The sequence below is a fragment of the Macaca fascicularis genome, chromosome 7 (assembly GCF_037993035.2).
Source record: "Macaca fascicularis isolate 582-1 chromosome 7, T2T-MFA8v1.1".
NCBI classification, from domain to species: domain Eukaryota; kingdom Metazoa; phylum Chordata; class Mammalia; order Primates; family Cercopithecidae; genus Macaca; species Macaca fascicularis.
Genome location: NC_088381.1, coordinates 117,517,340 through 117,538,627, shown reverse-complemented (window position 1 = coordinate 117,538,627; position 21,288 = coordinate 117,517,340). Strand labels below are relative to the sequence as shown.

The 21,288-nt window shown below is 44.4% G+C and overlaps 2 protein-coding genes across 3 annotated transcripts; one reads left to right on the top strand and one right to left on the bottom strand.

The window, feature by feature from the left end:
• The first annotated feature begins 25 nt into the window (after positions 1–25).
• Positions 26–1,948, top strand: RPL36AL (ribosomal protein L36a like). Its single transcript, XM_005595163.3, has 2 exons — positions 26–80; positions 1,499–1,948. Exon 2 carries the CDS (start codon positions 1,533–1,535, stop codon positions 1,851–1,853), a length of 321 nt encoding a protein of 106 aa, XP_005595220.1. The 5' UTR covers positions 26–80; positions 1,499–1,532; the 3' UTR covers positions 1,854–1,948.
• A 4,362-nt stretch (positions 1,949–6,310) lies between these two features.
• On the bottom strand, positions 6,311–20,081 carry LRR1 (leucine rich repeat protein 1). Of its 2 annotated transcripts, XM_045396360.2 has the most exons (4): positions 19,828–20,081; positions 18,176–18,274; positions 12,164–12,885; positions 6,311–6,723 (listed from the first exon to the last, which is right to left on the bottom strand). In XM_045396360.2, exons 1-4 carry the CDS (start codon positions 20,008–20,010, stop codon positions 6,483–6,485), a joined length of 1,245 nt encoding a protein of 414 aa, XP_045252295.2. In that variant the 5' UTR covers positions 20,011–20,081; the 3' UTR covers positions 6,311–6,482. The 2 variants fall into 2 exon arrangements, with proteins under 2 accessions (XP_045252295.2, XP_045252296.2); XM_045396361.2 differs by lacking the exon at positions 12,164–12,885.
• Between the last annotated feature and the right edge of the window lie 1,207 nt (positions 20,082–21,288).

Sequence of the window (21,288 nt, the reverse complement as noted above, 5' to 3'; positions counted from 1 at the left end):
AGTTCCTACTTCCGCTTCTCTCTTCCCTTTCCTGTTAGGCGAGAGCTGCGCTACGCGAGGGTGTCGGACGCCGTTTCTCGGTAAGCTAAGAACGGAACTGTAGCGGTTCCAATAGGAGCCTCCGTTGCTCAGAATCCGGGGTAGGACTAGGCCTTCTTAGGAAAGGGAAGGCGAGACCCACGGCCCTCGTCGGCCTTAGTTCGAGAGCAGGCTTCTCCCTTCAGGCATGGCGGCTATAGGATCGCGAGGCGCGCTGGCTTGATAAAGACACGTCAGCCCTCTAGGCTGCTGACGGGTGACCGTGCTTCGGAGAGGAAAAGTGATACCACGCTGATGTGGTTCTCGGAGAAGGAACTGGGCGGGTCGTAACCGTAGCTACGACGTCGCGCACTGCCCCAGCCATTCTCTAGAGTTGGAAAATGGAGGAGGTGGTTCGGGGAAAGAGAGTCAAAGAAACTCTTCTTTTTCTGCGGAAGAAAATTAGATGAGTCGCACATTTCTTTTGGGGCAGCCACAATAAATTAAACCCATTTCGTACAGAAAACTGACTGTATTGGGCCTCCTAAAGCTGCTGCTCTTGGTTTTCGTGAATCTTGTTCTATATGAGAAAAGAAAAATGGCTCGTAGCATTGTGAGTTCTTTGAGGTGTGCAAAATTTGCTGGGCCCAGAGAGACAGGAGTATGAGACTTCGGACACCTCCCCACTTCATGCCTGGCATTTTATTCCTGACTAGCTGCTTCACCCATTATGTCCGTGCTCCTGGAATTTGTCATAAAAAGAACGATGTATAGCCAGCCAATCGCTTGTGTTATTTTAATGTAAATTCTTGGTAAACAACTTAGGAACTGCCATTTTTTTCTCTAAAAACCCGCTTGCAACTGCTGCTATTCACGGCAATTTGAATCTGTGCTCCGGGTTGCAGTCCTCAAACTTGGCCCAAATAAACACTCTACTTATGAATTTTGCTCCAGTTGTGTTTTGTTTTTTTGTTTTTGTTTTTGAGGCGGAATTCCGCTCTTGTTGCCCAGCCTGGAGTGCAATGGTGCGATCTTGGCTCACCGCAACCTCCGCGCCCCGCGTTCAAGCATTCTCTTGCCTCAGCCTCCCGAGTAGCTGGGATTACAGGCATGTACCACCACGCCCGTCTAATTTTGTATTTTTAGTAGAGACGGGGGTTTCTCCATGTTGGTCAGGCTGGTCTCGAACTCCTGACCTCAGGAGATCCACTCACCTCGGCCTCCCAAAGTGCTGGGATTACAGGCATGAGCCACCGCGCCCGGCCTTGCCTCAGTTCTTTAGGTTGACAAAAAATTAGTCCTCCAGTAATTTAAACGAAGTGTTTAAAAAAGGTATGCACTTGTATGTGCATTTATTCATATGGAAAATGAGTACGTGGTGGGTTTATATATTATTTATACGGTTTTCGTATATCTACTTGTATAGCACTTTCACTTTTCGGAATGTTTAATGTCTGCTATCTTAAATATTTTACTACAGTTTTCATCATATAGACAACAGCCCTGCTGCAAAGATGGTCAACGTGCCTAAAACCCGAAGAACCTTCTGTAAGAAGTGTGGCAAGCATCAGCCTCACAAAGTGACACAGTATAAGAAGGGCAAGGATTCTTTGTATGCCCAGGGAAAGAGGCGCTATGATCGGAAGCAGAGTGGCTATGGTGGGCAGACAAAGCCAATTTTCCGGAAGAAGGCTAAGACCACAAAGAAGATTGTGCTAAGGCTGGAATGTGTTGAGCCTAACTGCAGATCCAAGAGGATGCTGGCCATTAAGAGATGCAAGCATTTTGAACTGGGAGGAGATAAGAAGAGAAAGGGCCAAGTGATCCAGTTCTAAACTTTGGGATATTTTTCTTCTGATTTTGAAGAGAAAATGTTGAAGCCATAGGAAAATTACCTGAGGGAAAATAAATAGTGATATTCTTACGCAAACCTTTTGTCGTTTTTACTTATAAATAGAATTCCATGTTTAGTGTAGTCCCACCTCAAACTTTTCTAACAAGTTTATATATATATTTATCTATATAAACATATATATATATGAAGGGAAAATACTATATTGTTTTCTAGTCAATTTCAAATGTTGAGTGAATTCATAAACATTGAGCAGCTTAGAAGGGTCTATAAGATTTTGCAAGATAAGAAACAAGATATGCTAGGCTTGTGTATAGCAGGCTGGGTTAGGCAGAGGATTGAAGTTGGGGGATAGTAAGAGCTGACGGCAAATGTTCTGTCTAGTGGGGGTAACTAGCCAGGTAATGTGCTTCTTGTTACACTAGTCACGTTTAGTACTCAACAGCCACGTGTGGCTAGTTTATTGAACAACAAAGATGTAAAACATTACCACTGCAGAAAGTTCTTTTGGACAGTATAGACTATGGCCTTGAGTATAAAAGAATAGTTCAAAATTGACTTGACTTCAAACTAAAGTTAATCGAGTGAAAGTCCAAGATAGCATAAATTTTGTTTTTTGAACCTCTCAGAACACTCTAGGAGGTACGGAAATTTTTTTTTAAGACAATCTGTCACTGTCACACTGGAGTGCAGTGGCACATTCATGGCTCACTGTGGCCTTTCAGGCTCTATAGGTCCTACCTTAGCCTTGGAGTAGTTGGGCACCACCATGCCTGGCAAATTTGCCTGGCATTTTTTTTAAGATGGGGTCTCACTATGTTGGTCTAGGCTGGTCTCAACTCTCGGGCTCAAGCAATTCTCCCATCTCAGCCTCCCAAAGTGTTGGGATTACAGTGTCTGCTACTGTGCTTGGCCAGAACTTACTGACAGTTGGGAAGGTTTAGGAGTTATAAACTGAAAACAAAAAGGTTGAAATTCACAATGAAAAAAATTGAGCCTTGTAGTTATGAAAGGCAAGAAAAGTTCAGCATCAAATGAAAAGCTGGGAAAAGGTATGGGTTATAAGAGGGCAATTTCTGCCTTTTGTATATGAATTTAAGTTGACTAAGATACATGGGAATGACTGAATAAGAGAATGCAAAGGGCTAGGGTGTCTAGGAGTAACATGGTTTGCACATAATCCCAATAACTGACGATTATAGCTGCATTTGTTGATTGTAAAAATCATGTATACAAGTTTATTTTTAAATACATCACCATCACTTTTTACTTTTTTGGAGACAGGGTCTTGCTCTGTTGCCCAGACTTGAGTGCAGTGGCTTACTCTGCTCACTGTAGCTTTGACCTCCCAGGCTCAAGCTATCCTCTCACCTCAGCCTTCCTAGTAGCTGGGACTGCAGGCACACAGCACCATGCTCGGCTAATTTTTGTATTTTTTATAGAGAGGGAGTTTTGCCATGTGGCTCAGGCTGATCTCGAATTCCTGGGCTCAAAGGATCCACCCATTTCAGCCCAAAGTGTTGGGATTACAGGCGTGAACCACCTCACCTGGCCTCCCATCACTTTTTAAAGAACGTTTTAATGCAGCTGTTTTGTAATATTTATGGACAATCCCTCACCAACCTACAAGTTTAGAAAATCCTAAAATATTTTACTTAGAGAATTATTGGTTTTAAAGACCAAAAGTGAATTAACTAGAAGACAGTAGCCTGGGCTTAAAATCTGATCTGGGTTCATAGTACTTCCTTCGTAGGATGATTTGTAAAGAATAAATGCTTATAAAACACCTGGAATGGCTGGGTGCAGTGGGTCATGCCTGTAACCCCAGCACTTTGTGAGGCCGAGGTGGGCGGATCACTTGAGGTCAGGAGTTCGAGACCAGCCTGACCAACATGGTGAAAACTCTACTAAACATACAAAAATTAGATGGCCAGGCGCGGTGGCTTATGCCTGTAACCCCAGCACTTTGGGAGGCCAAGGAGGGTGGATCACGAGGTCAGGAGTTCGAGACCGGCCTGGTCAACATAGTGAAACCCTGTCTCTACTAAAAATGCAAAAATTAGCCAGGTGTGGTGGCACATGCCTGTAATCCCAGCTACTTGGGAGGCTGAGGCAGGAGAATCACTTGAACTCGGGAGGCAGAGCGGAGGTTGCAGTAAGCCGAGACCATGCCATCACACTCCAGTCTGGGTGAGAGCAAGACTCTATCTCAAAAAACAAAAACAAAAAGAAATTGCATCTACTCAGAAATATCTGAACTTTCAAAAAAGAAAAAAAAAAATGCCTCAAATAAACATTTTAGGGAGACAAAGGCAGTTAATTATTTTGTAAGAAATAATCGTACAGAGACCCTGCTAACAAGCCCAAAACAGCAATTATATTATGTTAACACTGGAGAGGGCTTTTCTCCAGTAACTTTTATTCTTTCTTTTGTTCACAAAAACCAGTCTGAGGTTATTGCAATGTTCTGGTGGAGAGGCTGACTTGAGGTAGGTCAGTGGGAATGAACAGAATGAAAAAGTTAATACTGGTTCTATTTTCCATGATAGGTCAGTGGGAATGAACAGAATGAAAAAGTTAATACTGGTTTTATTTTCCATGAGTCTTTCAAGTTGGTTATTTTTCCATTCCTCATGCTAGTTCACGTCATCTTTTTTTGAGACAGGGTCTCCATCTGTCACCCAGGTTGGAGTGCAGTGGCATGATCTTGGCTTACTGCAATCTCCCAGGCTCAAGTGATCCTCCTACTTCAGCCTCCAGAGTAGCTGGGACTACAGGCGTACGCCACAATGCTCAGTTAAGTTTTGTATTTTTTGTAGAGATAGGATTTTGTCTTGGTGCCCAGGCTGGTCTCGAATTCCTGGGCTCGAGCAATCTGCCCGCCTCGACCTCCTGAAGTGTTGGGATTACAGGAGTGAGGCACTGCACCGGGCCCAAATCACCATTTAGCTGGTATATTGCCACTCCTTTTAAAATTAAAAACATTAAACATTTTGTCATTTAATATGACAAAAATAATATATTATTTTATTTTTATTTTTTGAGACAGAGTCTCGCTTAGTCGCCCAGGCTGGAGTGCAATGGCACGATCTCGGCTCACTGCAAGCTCCGCCTCCCGGGTTCACGCCATTCTCCCGCCTCAGCCTCCCGAGTAGCTGGGACTACAGGCGCCCGCCGCCTCGCCCGGCTAATTTTTTGCATTTTTAGTCGAGACGGGGTTTCACCGTGTTAGCCAGGATGGTCTCGATCTCCTGACCTCGTGATCCGCCCGCCTCGGCCTCCCAAAGTGCTGGGATTACAGGCGTGAGCGACAAAAATAATATATTAAACATTTTGTCATTAATATATTTTTGTCATCTTATGTGACAAAAATAATTTAAAAACCCACCCTAATAATACAAAATGTAATCAGCAAAACGTAGCAATTTTTCGCCGGGCGCGGTGGCTCACACCTGCAATCCCAGCACTTTGGGAGGCCGAGGCAGGCGGATCACGAGGTCAGGAGTTCGAGACCAGCCTGGCCATCATAGTGAAACCCTGTCTCCACTAAAAATACAAAAAAATTAGCTGAGTATGGTGGCATACGCCTGTAGTCCCAGCTAATCGGGAGGCTGAGGCAGCAGAATCGCTTGAACCTGGGAGGCGGAGGTTGCAATGGGCCGAGACCATGCCACTGCACTCCAGCCTGGGTGACAGAGTGAGACTCTGTCTCAAAAAAAAAAAGTAGCAATTTTCTGTTCCCGTTCCCATCCCACCCAATCCCAATGCACGGTGGCTCAAGCCTGTAATCCCAGCACTCTGGGATGCTCAGATGGGTGGATCATTTGAGGTCAGGAGTTCGAAACCAGCCTGGCCAACATGGTGAAACACCGTCTCTACTGAAAAATACAAAAAATTAGCCGGGTATGGTGGCGTGCACCTGCAACCCCAGCTATGCAGGAGGCTGAGGCAGAGGCTGCAGTAAGCCGAGATTGCGCCACTGCACTCCATCCTGGGAGACAGAGACTCCATCTCAGAAAAACAAAAACAAAAAAAGAAATCACAACAATTACTATGGGAACATTTTTAAAAATTATGAAAGCTGAAGTCTTTCCCGAAACAATTCCTATGTTTTGCTTGGTAAATGTAAATTCCACATGTAGAATAATGTATCTGAAACACACAAAAAGTGGCATGCTTAAAAACTTACATATAATTTCATAATAAACAAGTTTTCACTATAATTTAGGACATATTAGCCCTCCAACAGATATTTTCTGCACACAGAAACTCAGATGTGTTTAACTGAAATGCAAGAAGAAAGTTGGTAAAATTCTTATCAACAGAGTAACTGGGATCAATATCTGTTTAACATTAAAAGAAAACTCCACAACCCATCTTGGAAACTTTAGGCTGAAATAAACACAAGTACAATAAACTAAAAAAAAGTTAACCCCACAGTGAAATTAAAATTGGTTTTAATAAAAGTTTTGGAGTCAAATGAGTAACTATACACATTCCTCCTCTCCAGCAACTATACAGAAATCTTCCCTTACTCCAATTTGACGTCGCAAAATCATACTTGCATCCCAAACTGATCTGTTATTGAAATTTCTTTTTCTGGTCTCTCCCATTACTTTAACATATCAGAGGAATTTACATAACAGCCTAGAGAACAGAAATAAGAGACAATAGGTGCTTCAGTACCACCCATATTATCTACTAAGACCACAGTGTGGGCAACAGAATGCAGATTCATGGTAGTAGTTCCCTGAATGAAAGAGTTCAGACAGAATCTTCCACAAACACAGGTTTTTGCGGTATCCAAATCTTGGCAGAGATGGAATGGAATGATATGGGAGCCATATGGAATCCTATTGGAAAGAATGATAAAAATATTTTATAACATGTTACTAGATTCAGGACATGAATTATTAGGACATGGAATTGTAACAATGAAAAATAAAATTACTTTATTAAGTGATTAGTATATTTAAAATATACTAAAATACAGCATATGATGTATTGTAAACTTCAGATATGACACCATAAAATATCTTCCAGCACAACCACTTAATAGCATAACTTCCTAAACAGAATGAAAAAGTCACCTGTCCTTTATATAGGCTCTTTCAGGGATCAACTGTTCAAAAGGGAAATTTAAACTCTGTAAGACAAATTTAAAATACATGTTACTTGGGACATGAGTTTTACTTTAGTGGCTGGGCAAGTAAGGCTAACCTTACCTTGCTTAAGGCATTTCACTCTCACACTTAAAACCCTTCAATGGTGCCCAAGTCAAACTTTCTATTTTTATTTTTTGAGACATAGTCTCGCTTTGACACCCAGGCTAGAGTACAGTGGCGTGCCATCTCACTACAACCTCTGCCTCCTGGGTTCAAGCAATTCTTTTGCCTCAGCCTCCCAAGTAGCTAGGATTACAGGCGCCTACCATCACGCCCAGCTAATTTTTTTTTGTATTGTATTTTTAGTAGAGACAAGGTTTTACCATGATAGCCAGGCTGGTCTCAAACTCCCGACCTCAAGTGATCCGCCAGCCTCAGCCTCCAAAAGTGCTAGGATTACAAGTGTGAGCTACCGCACCTGGCCTAAACTTTTTTTTTTGACATGGAGTCTCGTTTTGTTGCCCAGACTGGAGTGCAGTGGTGCAATCCCAGCTCACTGCAACCTCCACCTCGAGGGTTCAAGTGATTCTCCTGCCTCAGCCTCCCAAGTAGCTGGGATTACAGGCACACACCATCATTCCCGGCTAATTTTTGCATTTTTAGTAGAGACGGCGGTTAACCATGTTGGCCAGGCTGGTCTTGAACTCCTGACCTCAAGTGATTTCGCCCACCTCGGCCTCCCAAAGTGCTGAGATTACAGGCAAGAGCCACTGCGCTGGGCCTCGAAGTTTTTAAATCACCCACAAGACACTAAAAGACAGTCTTGAGATTGCCTGCTCACTGCCCAAATGTCCCCGCTACACACAACCATGCCCCAGCCACTTTGCCTCCCACACATTGTCTTGCTCTTTGTTGTTTCTCTAGTATCTAGCTTAGGCTGGCACATAATAGGTGCTCAGATATTTTTCAACAAACAAGCAAGCCTAGCCTTATAACTTAAAATGAGAGTTTAAAACCCTATCAGAAAAGTCTGAAAAGATACACATTTCAAATAAAAACAGCGATTACCTTTGGTAGGGGATCTAGGATGGCCCTATTTGCAATTTTTAAATTTTTCATAAAAAACTGTATTAATCTGTTGCTTGTGTAAGTAACCATTTTTTAAAAAAACTCTGCCAGGGAATGTCTCTCACATGTTTATGTTAATCTCTTTCAGGATAGATGGTTCTAGTCTGAGGAAACAGATAATAGTTAAAAACTGTATTTTCTATCTGGCATAACTTAAATTCCCACATATTTTCCTAATAGATCATAACTGTATGCTTGTAACCAGTAGTTAGAGCCATTTATCAACAGCTAGATAATAGATATTGGTGTCACAGCTTTAAATCTATATACTTTTTAAAACAAGGGAGCTTAAAACATGCAAAATTATACTTCAGCAAAGGTTTGGTCGTCTTACAAGAAAGCTATATTAATAGGGGTAAGATTTAAAAAGCAATATAAATGCTATAATGCGAAATCATTCAGCACTAATAAATTACTATTCTGCCAAATTTTGCCTTGCCAATTATACTATATTTTGATCTTTTTTTTCCTTCCAAATTTGTACTTTTTCGTGTTGGACTTTAGCATGTTTTTACCTGATCATTTAGCCAACTTGTTAGTCTTTTCAAATCAAAACTATAACATTTCTCATTTGGACATAATTTTCAAATTTGAATAAATACAATTCCTTTTTTTTTTTTTTTTTAGATGCAGTCTCGCTCTGTAGCCCAGGCTGGAGTGCAGGGGTACAATCTCGGCTCACTACAACCTCCACCTCCTGGGTTCAAGCAATTCTCCTGCCTCAGCCTCCCCAGTAGCTGAGATTACAGGTGCCTGCCATGACACCTGGCTAATTTTTATATTTTTAGTGGAGACAGGATTTCACCATATTAGTCCCGCTGGTCTCAAACTCCTGGCCTCAAGTGATCCACCCGCCTCGACCTCCCAAAGTGCTCAGATTATAGGCATGAGACACCACGCCCCGCCTTACAATTTCTTTTATGTATGGCTTAGAGAAACAATAGCCTCAGGTGCACCTCACTGCCAAAAGATACCATTTGGAGTTCCTTCAAATCAGTGGATTTACCCTGAATCATCAGTATCACTTCTGGTGATTTTATTAATTGATTGATTGACTAAGATGGAGTCTCAATCTCCACTCCCAAGCTGGAGTGCAGTGGTGCCTTCTTGGCTCACTGCAACCTCTGCCTCCTGGATTCAAGTGATTCTCCCGCCTCAGCCTCCTGAGTAGCTGGGATTACAGGTACACGCCACCACGCCTGGCTGATTTTTGTATTTTTAGTAGAGACAAGGTTTCACCATGTTGGTTAGGCTAGTCTCGAACTCCTGACCTCGTGATCCGCCTGCCTTGGCCTCCCAAAATGTTGGGATTACAGGCGTGAGCCACTGCACCTGGCCTTCAGATGTTTTAAATGTTTCTCAGGTTATTCTAAATTTGAAGTAACGTCTGAGAACCATTGGTTTAGAATAAGCGTTCTTACACTGGGGATGGCAAGGAGATGACTGGACTGAGTTTCAGTGGGAACCAGGCTCATTTTATGCAACATTCTGTGTACTCATGTGTACAGTTTTCTGGATCCTTAACTTTGGTCAGTTTTAAGAGCCCCTTCCCCCTAAAAAAGTTAAGAATTTCTTATTTGAAATATGATCTTTCTACCATTTTATAGGCTCTCAGTAATACTTTGGTCCACATCTTAGCTTCCACACATGCATTCAAGAAGCCTAAACAGGCCGGGTGCGGTGGCTCACATCTGTAATCTCAGCACTTTGGGAGGCCGAGGCAGGTGGATCGCAAGGTCAGGAGTTCAAGACTAGCCTGGCCAACATAATGAAACCCCGCCTCTAATAAAAATACAAAAAATTAGCTGGCCATAGTGGTGGGTGCCTGTAATCCCAGCTACTTGGGAGGCTGGGGCAGGAGAACTGCTTGAACCTGGGAGGCAGAGGCTGCAGTGAGCTGAGATCATGCCATTGCACTCCAGCCCAGGCAACAGTGAGAGAGATCGTCTCAAAAAATAAAAAGCAGCCTGAACAATGGCAGGGCATGGTGGCTCACACCTGTAATCCTAGCACTTTGGGAGGCCGAGCCAGGTGGATTGCTTGAGGCCAAGAGTCCAAAACCAGCCTGGCCAACATGGTGAAACCCCATCTCTACTAAAAATACAAAAAATTAGCCGACCATGGTGGTGGGTGCCTAATCCCAGCTACTTGGGAGGCTGAGGCGGGAGAATCACTTGAACCCAGGAGGCACTCAAGCTTGGGCACTGCACCGCAGCTTGGGCAACAAGAGCGAAACTCTATCTCAAAAAAAAAAAAAAAAAAAAAAAAAAAAAAATACAGAAAGCCTGAACAAAATGAATCTGGCGCTCAGGGTGTCATGAAACCAAATGCAGTTAGTGTTGTTTAAAGACAAAGAGAAGAGAACCAACAGCTACTGAATCCTACTATATGCCAAATGCTTTGGCATTACATTATCTCATTTATTGTCACAACTCTGTCAGGTGGGTATTATTGTTCCTGTTTCACAGCTGAGAAAATGGAATCAAAGAGGTTAAATAGGTCGGGCGTGGTGGCTCACGCCTGTAATCCCAGCACTTTGAGAGGCTCACACCTGTAATTCCAGCATTTTGAGAGACCGAGGCAGGCAGATCACCTGAGGTCAGGAGTTGGAGACCAGCCTGGTCAACGTGGTGAAGCTCCGTCTCTACTAAAAATACAAAAATCAGCTGTGCGTGGTGGCACACGCTTGTAATCCCAGCTACTAGAGAGGCTGAGGCAGGAAAATTGCTGGAACTCAGAAGGCAGAGGTTATAGTTGAGCCAAGATCATGCCAATGCACTCCAACCTGGGCGACAGAACAAGCCTCCATCTCAAAAATTAAAACAATAAGGCCGGGCGTGGTGACTCACACCTGTAATCCCAGCACTTTGGGAGGCCAAGGTGGGCAGATCACGAGATCAGGAGTTCAAGACCAGCCTGAACAACATAGTGAAACCCCGTCTCTACTAAAAATACAAAAGAAATTAGCCAGGTGTGGTGGTGGGTGCCTGTAATCTCAGCTACTTAAGAGGCTGAGGCAGGAGAATCGCTTGAACTCGGGAGGCAGAGGTTGCAGTGAGCCGAGATGGCGCCATTGCACTCCACCCTCGGTGACACAGTGAGACTCTGTCTCAAACAAATAAATACAATGAAAATACAAAAATGAGCCAGGCATGGTGGCGGGCACCTGTAATCCCAGCTACTCAGGAGGCTGAGGCAGGAGATTCGCTTGAATCCGGGAGGCAGAAGTTGCAGTGAGCTGAGATTGGACCACTGCACTCCAGCCTGGGCAACAGAGTGAGACCCTGTCTCAAAAAAAAAGAGGTTAAAGTCATACAAAGTGGTGAAGCCAGGAATCAAACCCAAGTCTGACTCCAAAGACCATACTTCATCACTGTGCCAACTCTCTAATTTTACAGTACATGAAAATCATCTGGAGGACTCACTAAAACACAGATAGCTGGACCCCACTCTCAGTTTCTGATTCAGTAGGTCTGGAATGTTAGAACTTGCATCTCTAAGAAGTTCCTAGGTGATACAGATCCTGCTGGTCTGGGGAGCACACTTTGAGAAACAATGTCATTCATTCCTTTAACTACTTATTGAGTGCTTAATATATGCTAGGAGCAGGGGATACAGTTTAGATCCCAGGGAAATAGTGGAGAACAAAACAACATCCATGTGCTCGTGGATCTTACATTCTAGTGGGGAAAACTGACAGTAAACCAAAAAAAAAAAATGTTTAAAAATATATAATAGGCAATGAGTCCTATGACAAAAAAAAAAAAAAAAATCAAGCAATGTAAGGAGGTAAGAAATAAAATTTAGATAGAATGGACAGGTAAGACCTTTCTGGGATGACACTTGGGCAGAGAACGGAATGAAGTGAGGGAGTGAGCTACGAGACTTCCTGGAGAAAAATCGTTCTAAGTAGAGGTAAAGAACAGCAAGAAGACTATTACAGCAAAGGGTTAGACTGTGCATAGTATTGTAAGCAATGTTAGACTTTATTACTCTGAGTTTGATGAGAATATTAGAATGCTATCAAAGACATCACATTATATGACTATTAAAATCTTACCTATTATATAATATGGTTCGTGCAGAAGATTCCAATAAAGTTAATGGTGCTTGCAGCTTTATTACTGGAAGGATTTTTGGTTGTTCAAAAGTATTTCCAAAAAGATCCAAGTATTCAAGGGATAAATTTCTAAATTCACTAGGCAAAAATGGAAGCTTATTTCGAGCTGCTGACAAAAAGCGAAGGTTTATTAGTTGTCCTATCTTGCAAGGAAATTGAATCAATTCATTATCGTCAAGTTTTAAATTTGTAAGTTCCTGGAGCTGGCAAAACTGCACAGGGAGTGCCTTGATTTTGTTCTTGCTGAGGTCCAAAGTCCGAAGTGACTTCTGGAGTGTAGACTGACACAAAGCTACACTAAATGACTCCAAGTGATTGTCATTCAGGTTAAGTTCTTGAAGGTGTATGAGGTCTCCAATTGTAGCTGGAAGCTTTTTTATATGGTTGTGACTCAAGTCTAATTTCCTAAGGTTTTTTAAGCAAAGCATACGCATATCAACTCGGACAAGCCCACAGTAAGAAGTCTGAAGATGTTCCAAGGAATATGGAAAGTTCTTACTTAGAGGATAGTCTTTTTTGGATGTGATAACCATTTTAGTTTTAAAGTTTTCAAATTCTGAAGTCTTCACTGGTGTGAGTGTTGAAACTGGTATATCAACCTTACAGCCTCTATGAGCCAGTCTCACAGCTGAAAGGAAACCTTTTAAACTGCTGGAATTGGCCTGAATAAATAAAAGTTGTAGAATTATAAATTCCACTGGAGATAATGCATACATGCTAGTTCTTCCCATAACAAATTCTATAGCATTTCTTATGAATATGATACAATGATTTATTGAAATTGGCTGTAAAACTTTTCTTAGTACTTTGACTAAATTTCAAGTTTAAAAGTTTTTGAAAAAAAATTACATGGAGGGACACATTCTAAATAAAACTGTTCAAAGGGAAATCATGCCAACACTTTGGGAGGCTGAGGTGGGACGATCACCTAAGCCTAGGAAGTAGAGGCTGCAGTAAGCATGATAGTATCACTGCCCTCTTGCCTGGGCAACAGAGTAAGACTGTCTCAAAAAACAAAAATTAACAAAAATAAAGGGAAATCATAAGAGTATAAAATAAGACAGGAAAGGATTGAATATTCCACTTAAGATTTGAGTTTAGGTGGGGTGCGGTGGCTCACACCTGTAATCTCAGCACTTTGGGAGGCCGAGGCAGGTGGATCAATTGAGGTCAGGAATTTGAGACCAGCCTGGCCAACATGGTGAAGCCCCGATTTTACTAAAAATACAAAAATTAGCTGGGTGTGGTGGCGCGTGCCTGTAATCCCAGCTACTTCGGAGGCTGAGGAAGGAGAATCGCTTGAACCCAGGAGGTGGAGGTTGCACTGAGTCAAGATCATGCCACTGCACTCCAGGCTGGGCAACAGAGCAAGACTCCATCTGAAAAATTAAAAAAAAAAAAAAAATTGAATTTAAGGCCAGGTGTAGTGACTCAACGCCTATAATCCCAAAACATTGGGAGGCCGAGGCAGGTAGATTACTTGAGGTCAGGAGTTTGAGACCAGCCTGGCCAACATGGTGAAACCCCTTCTCTACTAATATATAAAAATTAGCCAGGCAATGTGGCGCACGCCTGTAATCCCAGCTACTCAGGAAGCTGAAGCACGAGAATGCTTGAACCTGGGAGACAGAGATTGCAGTGAGCCGAGATCACACCACTGCACTCCAGCCTGGGTGACACAAGTGAAACTCCATTTCAAAACAAAAACAAACAAACAAACAAAAAGGCTGGGAGTGGTGGCTCACGCCTGTAATCCCAGCACTTTGGGAGGCTGAGGTGGGTGGATCACCTAAGGTTAGGAGTTCAAGACCAGCCTGGCCAACATGGTGAAACCCCGTCTCTACTAAAAATATAAAAATTAGCGGGGCATGGTGGCAGGCACCTGTAATCCCAGCTGCTCGGTAGGCTGAGGCAGAAGAGTTGCTTGAAACTGGGAGGCAGAGGTTGCAGTAAGCCATGATCATACTACTGCACGGCAGCCTGGGCAACAGAGCAAGACTCCATATCAAAAAAAAAAAAAAAAGCTAATTTTTGTTGGAATATGGAAGCCATGTAGAGCAAAAGATTGGAAATATAATATGAGGACAGATTGTAAATGAGCTCAGATGCCAGCATAAAGTGGAAGGATTTTAAGCATGAAAGTTACATGACAAGAGCTAAATACTATTTTGGTAGCACTGTACACAATGAAGCAGGGTAGGGAAAAAGTCTGGAGAAGACCTGGGTCAACTAGGTACTATAAAGCATACTGGCTCACAGACTTGGGAGTCACCCACATAACAGCTGAGCTATCAAACGGAAGGCAGGTATGACAGAAAACAGCAGAGGGCTGAAATAAAGCCTTTATTCTGGGTATAGAAAAAAACATTGCTGGAAGCAGGAGACAAAGAAGTGACTAAGAAAACTGAAGGTAACCCATAGTGCCCTATCATAGATACCAAGAAAAGAGTTTTATTAAGAAAAGGGTAATTATCATTGTCAAATTCTACAGAGTGCAAAAATAATGAGAAATGATACTGTGACAGACAAGTGAAAAGATCATTGATCTCTGAGGCAGTGTTTTCAGTAAACCAGTAAAAGTAAAGGTCAAAAGATAAAAAGTGGAGACAATGAATTCAGCCTTGTCTTTCTAGAAATTTGTTTGTTTAAATCAGTCAGATCTCAGCTTGTTTTTAGATAGAAAGGAGGAATTAGTGAAAGAATAAGCTGCAAGTCAAGAAAAAAATGAAAAATCACAAGGAGGATCAATGGACAAAATGATCCCATTCAATCTAAACTCCTTAGTTATCAAACTTTTAATGTTGCAAAGCACTTTGCTTGGAGTTAAGAATAATGCACAGTTGGGCCAGATGTGGTGGATCATGCCTGTAATGTCACCACTTTGGGAGGCCACCATGGGCAGATTGCTTGAGCCCAGAAGTTTGAGACCAGCCTGTGCAACAAGCTGAAACCCTGTCTCTACCAACACAAAAAAAATTAGCCGGGCATGGTGTTGTGCCCCTATAGTCCCAGTTACTTGGGAGGCTGAGAAGGATGGATCACCTGAGCCTGGAAGGTCGAGGCTACAGTGAGCTGTGATGGTGTCACTGCACTCCAGCCTAAGTGACAGAGTGAGACCCTATCTCACACACACACACAAAAAAAAAAAAAAAAAGTAAGGTTGAATGTGACATTGTTTCCACCCACCTGGAAGGGAAAGAGGAAAAGGTGAGAGAGGGCAGAAAAACCCCACCAGTTTTAAAATTCTAAAGATCTATATATTTTTGTTTGAGAAAGGGTCTTGCTCTGTCACCCATGCTGGAGTACAGTGGCACAATCATAATTCACTGAAGCCTTGAACTTTTTTTTGAGACAGGGTCTTCCTCTATCAACCAGGATGGAGTGCAGTGACTGCAATCACAGTTCACTGCAGCCTTGACCTTCCAGGTTCAGGTGACCCTCCACCTTAGCCACCCAAGTAGCTGAGATTACAGGTGTACAACTACCGTGCCTGACTAATTTTTTTGTAGAGATGGGGTTTCACCATGTCACCCAGGCTGATCTTGAACACTTGGATTCAAGCAATCCATCCACCTAGGGCTCCCAAAGTGCTGGGATCATATACGTGAGCCACCCCGTCTGGCCTCCAGCTTCCAACTTGTGGGATTAAGTGATCCTCCTGCCTCGGCCTCCCAGGTGTGAGCCACTGCACCCAACCAGTTTATGGTATTTTTGTTTTGTTTTGAGACAGGGTCTGACTCTGTCGCCCAGGTTGGAGTGCAGTGGTGCAATCTTGGCACACTGTAACCTGTGCCTCCAAGGGTCAAGTGATCCTCCCACCTCTGGCTCCCAAGTAGCTGGGACTACAGATACGAAAACCACACCTGGCTTTTCTTTTTTTGTGTGTGGAAATAGGGTTTCATCATGTTGCCCAGGCTGGACTTGAACTCCTGAGGTCAAGTGATCCACCAGTCTTGGCCTTCCAAAGTGCTGGGATTAGAGGTGTGAGCTATGGCACCCAGCCTCGGTTTATGTTTTCATAAGAATGACTGGGCCGGGCGCGGTGGCTCAAGCCTGGCCTCCCAGCACTTTGGGAGGCCGAGACGGGCGGATCACGCGGTCAGGAGATCGAGACCATCCTGGCTAACACGGTGAAACCCTGTCTCTACTAAAAAATGCAAAAAAAACTAGCCAGGTGCGGTGGCAGGCGCCTGTAGTCCCAGCTACTCGGGAGGCTGAGGCAGGAGAATGGCGTAAACCCGGGAGGCGGAGCTTGCAGTGAGCTGAGATCCCGCCACTGCACTCCAGCCTGGGCGAGACTCCGTCTCAAAAAAAAAAAAAAAAGAATGACTACAGTCTGGGCGCGGTGGCTCACGCCTATAATCCCAGCACTTTGGGCGGCTGAGGTGGGCGGATCACGAGGTCAGGAGTTTGAAACCAGCTGGGCCAACATGGTGAAACCCATCTCTACTAAAGATACAAAAAGTTAGCTGGGCATAGTGGCACGTGCCTGTAATCCCAGCTACTCAGAGGCTGGGGCAGGAGAATCGCTTGAACCCAGGAGGCGAAGGTTGCAGTGAGCTGAGATCGCACCATTGCACTCCAGCCTGGGTGACAGGGAGAGACAGTCTCTCTGTCTCAAACAACAACAACAAAAAAAAGTGATTACAGTAGGGGCCAGGCATGGTGGCTCACACTTGTAATCCCAGCCCTTTGGGAGGCTGAGGCAGGTGGACCGCCTGAGCTCAGTTCAAGATCAGCCTGGGCAATGTAGTGAAACCCCATCTCTACTAAAAATACAAAAATTCACCAGGAGTGGTGGCACCCAGCTGTGGGTTGCAGTGAGCCAAGCTCTTCCCACTGCACTCCAACCTGGGTGACAGAGTGAGACTCCATCTCAAAAAAAAAAAAAAAAAGTAAAAAGAATGATTACAGTAAATAAAATACAAGATAGTTCTAATTGAATTTTTTCCTCTTTTATTACACCAAACTTAAGGTTTGTAACCTGTGGTTTAGCTGGCAAAATGTAGACCTGTGCAGTTGTCTTATGGAGTTCCAGTCTAAGAATACCCTAGGGCTCCATCTTCAGCACAGAAGCAAACTCAGTTTTCTTCCCATCCTGGGAATCTTACTGAGGCAGACTTTGCCCTTTTAGAAGGCACACAAGCATATTTGGGAAGCTACCTCTTGTGCCATTGCCTCTTCAAACAAACCTGCAAGAGTCTGTCCCTGTTCAGCAAATGGAATATCAGAATGTGCAAACAGCCTTCTGTAAAGAAAATACACGCCAGGCCAGGCACAGTGGCTCACGCCTGTAATCCCAGCACTTTGGAAGGCTGAGGTGGGTGGATCGCCTGAGGTCAGAAGTTCAAAACCAGCCTGGTCAACATGGTGAAACCCTGTCTCTACTAAAGATACAAAAAAAAAAAAAAAAAAAAAATCAGCCAGGCATGGTGGCAGATGTCTGTAATCCCAGCTATTCAGGAGGCTGAGGCAGGAGAATCACTTGAACCCAGGAGGAGGCAGAGGTTGCAGTGAGCCAAAATCGTGCCACTGCACTCCAGCCTGGGAAGCAAGAGCGAAACTCCGTCTCAAAAAAAAAAAAAAAAAAGAAAAAAAAAGAAAAAGAAGGAAAGAAAATACATGCCAGGCCGAGCATCGTGGCTCATGCTTGTAATTCCAACACTTTGGGAGGCTGAGGCAGGAGGATCGCTTGAGGCCAGAAGTTTGAGGGCAGCCTGGGCAACATCATATCAAGACTCTGTCTCTACAAAAAGTTATTTTAAAAAATTAGCCGGGAGTGGTGAGGTACATCTGTAGTCCCAGATATTTAGGAGGCTCGCTTGAGCCTAGGTGTTCGAGGCTGCAGTGAGCTATGACTGTGCCAATGTATTTCAGCTTGGGTGACAGAACAAGATTCTGTTTCTAGAAAATACAGCCAAACATTAACCATTAATGTTTTTAATACCATACCTTACTTAGACAGATATCCACAGGAGGCTCCTTTAACCGAACAGTGGCCTTCCCCTCATCTACAAATTTGGTGAAGAATTGCTCAATGTTCTCCCTTAGCTGCATAAAACCAGTGGGAAAAAAGAACAAAATTAACTATTGTTACTCAGTAACATTTATTACAACTAGAATGTGCCAGTCACTTTGCCAGACTTTGGTTTGGCTTTTAGTCCTTGAGTCTGAGTGTTTTCATAGTTTTAAGTTTTAAAGCTTTTTATCACACCACTGCACTCCAGGCTGGGCAACAGAATGAGACTCCTTCTCAAAACAAACAAACAAACAAAAAACAGTTGTTTTGTTTTTTTTGAGATGGAGTCTCACTCTCGCCCAGGCTGGAGTGAAGTGGTGCCAATCTTGGCTCACTGCAACCTCCGCTTCCCAGGTTCAAGCAATTCTCCTGACTCAGCCTTCCTAGTAGCTCAGATTACAGGTGCATGCCACCATGCCCGGTTAATTTTTGTATTTTTAGTAGAAACAGGGTTTCATCATGTTGGCCAGGCTGGTCTAGAACTCTTGGCTTCAAGTGATCTGCCTGCCTGGGCCTCCCGAAGTGCTGGGATTACAGGCATGAGCCACAGCGCCTGGCCAAGTTTTAAAGTTTTTTTTTTTTTTTAAGCAGTTGGGAAGTTATACTCCCCATCTAGCTGGTAGTGATGTTACTGCTCTGTCTGTCCAGTAACTCTCCTTTGAGAACAGGATCACCATGTTTTGAGAGAATGCTCCTCTTCTCCCATTCCAACTATGTAATTGTAGGCAGAGTTGCCAATAGTAGTTACTTGCCTTCATAACTTCAGTCCATTAGCCTGGGGTGGGCACACCTCCCAGTAGATTATATACAAACTCCATGAGAGCAGGAATCTTGTCTCCTTTGCTATTCTATCCTGAGTGCAAGAACGGTGACTGACACATAATGGATGCTCAAAAAAATTTTAATGACTATCATCTATATAAATGGAATATTTAAAATTTAAAAAAATTAATGATTGCTGTTGCATCTGCTTTAGATTTCAACAACTATTGAGTCACAACCCACTATGTACCAGGTACTCTAATAGGGTCTTGGGACATAGCAATGAATAAGACTGACTGGGTAACTACACTTAGAGTTGACAATCTAATGAGAGCGCGTTATTAAACAAGTACTTATAACAAATATCAAGACAAGGGAAGTGCAGGATGCTATGACCTCCTTTTTTAAGCTAAGGAAAATACTGTGGGAGAAAGAATTCACTGAACAGAAGTGCAGTTATTTTACTGTTCCCCAATTGGACAGCGGCTTCATTTGCAGTTGTTTCACGCAAAATTTCAGAAGCTTGAAACAGGCGGGATTGCCATCCACTACTAAATAGCAACACTGTAAATTCAAAGTCGTAAAAGTGGGGAGGAAAAATATCGAAAAGGTGCACTCTCAAAAGCTTTCTTCTTTCGGGTCCGTAGGAAGACGCACAGGACCCTGGGGTCCGGTTGGTAGTAGGTCTCAGGGCTGGGAGTTCAGGAACCCCCAAGGCGGGCTCTCGCCTCGGGAGCAGGCGAGCGCATGAGGACCGAGGGCGGCCCGCGTCTCGGCTTCCGAGAAGAACGCGAGGCTGACAGGGCCTGCCCACTTCACGCACCTCATAGCGGGTCCCGCGCTTGTCCTTCAGGGTGGAGATGAGCAGGAAGGCTCGGGCCGACGGCTGACTCCTGGAAGTCTGCTGACAGAGGCTCAACACGGCTCGGACGCCCTTGCCCCGGTTCCTAAGCCCCAAGGCGGGCAAGTGCCGGCTGATCACCTCCACCTCACAGTGTAGCTTCATCTCGCCCAGAGGCCACAACCAGGCCACCTGGCTTTGAAACTTCCTCCTTCCCGCCACCCAGCGCCGCCACCGGGGTCCTCGCGCACGCGGGCTGCCCGCGGATCCGCCTGCCTGTTGGACTTGGCCGCGACTGGGGCTGTCTTAATACGGTGGCTCTATGAAGCCCGCGGGAAACGGCTTCCCTTCTCCCTTCGCAGCGCCGGGTCCTCGCCGTGGCTGCGTACCGGGACTGACCACTTGAGATCCGGGCTCGCGCCCCCGGAAACCGGCAATCGGCGGGGGCGCAACGTCTTTTCCCCCGAGCGCGCAGCTGGCAGGGGTGGTTGTTTCTGTTTGGGGCGGATTCCGAGGGTTTCAGCTGTTGACGCTTTACGCGTTGCCGGCGCACGTTGGGCCGCTGTTTCCCAAGGGAAGGCAGGTGTGCGTCTGCGTTACGGGGAAAGGGATTTAGAACTGTCCGCGTGGCCCGCCAACCCAGCGAGGGCTCATTTCCCGGCGCGGACGGGCTTTTGGTGGTTTTGGTGGCTGCTCTCCGGAGGCAAACCTGGCACGTCGGAGGGGGGCTTTATATGGCTGTATTTGACTTGTTAATTCCTGCTGAACAAATAATTTTCCATGGCGAGTAGGGTGGATGGACTGTGACTGGCTTAACTGCACGTGAGACGTGGAAAGACCATCCAGACCGCACAAGGCCTTCGTACTCTTGATTTTCTTGATTGATTGAACTAGGGCGGGGCCTGGCTGGGGAGTGGGAAGCGCCTGGGGAGCAAGTGTTAAGGAGGCGTTCACTGTCGGGGTAGTAGTCTTGCCTCCTTAAAATTTGTGCTCTAGGCGCCTCTTTCGCCTTAACCTAGTCCTAGCTGTATAGTAAACATTTTATTTTGTTTGAGTTATACTTCCGTAATGGTAAAATGACGTTCAGAAATACCGATTTTTCAATACAACTGTGACAAAATGTGGCTTATTCTCAAATGAGCGTCCCTATTTACATGTTGAACCTGCGGTGTCGGTCAATTCCTCATTCTTTAAGACGTAATGGTTTCTGAAAAATAGTGATTAAAATAAAATTATGGCCGGCGGCGGTGGCTCACGCTTGTAATCCCAGCACTTTGGGGGGCTGAGGCAGGCAGGTCACTTGAGCCCAGGAGTTCAAGACCAGCTTGGGTAACATGGCAAAACCCCGTCTCTACGAAAAAATACAAAAAAATTAGCCGGGCATTGTGGCGCGTGTCTGTAGTACCAGCTACTTGGGAGGATCACTTGAGCCTAGGGAGGTCG

Coding starts and splice junctions, on each gene's coding strand:
- RPL36AL (XM_005595163.3), top strand. CDS start 1,533: ATGGTCAACGTGCCTAAAACCCGAAGAACCTTCTGTAAGAAGTGTGGC.
- LRR1 (XM_045396360.2), bottom strand. CDS start 20,010: ATGAAGCTACACTGTGAGGTGGAGGTGATCAGCCGGCACTTGCCCGCC. Junction 18,275..19,827: donor AGCGCGGGACCCGCTATGAG/GTGCGTGAAGTG, acceptor GGTTTTATGCAG/CTAAGGGAGAACATTGAGCA. Junction 6,724..12,163: donor CGAACCATATTATATAATAG/GTAAGATTTTAA, acceptor TCTTTCCAATAG/GATTCCATATGGCTCCCATA.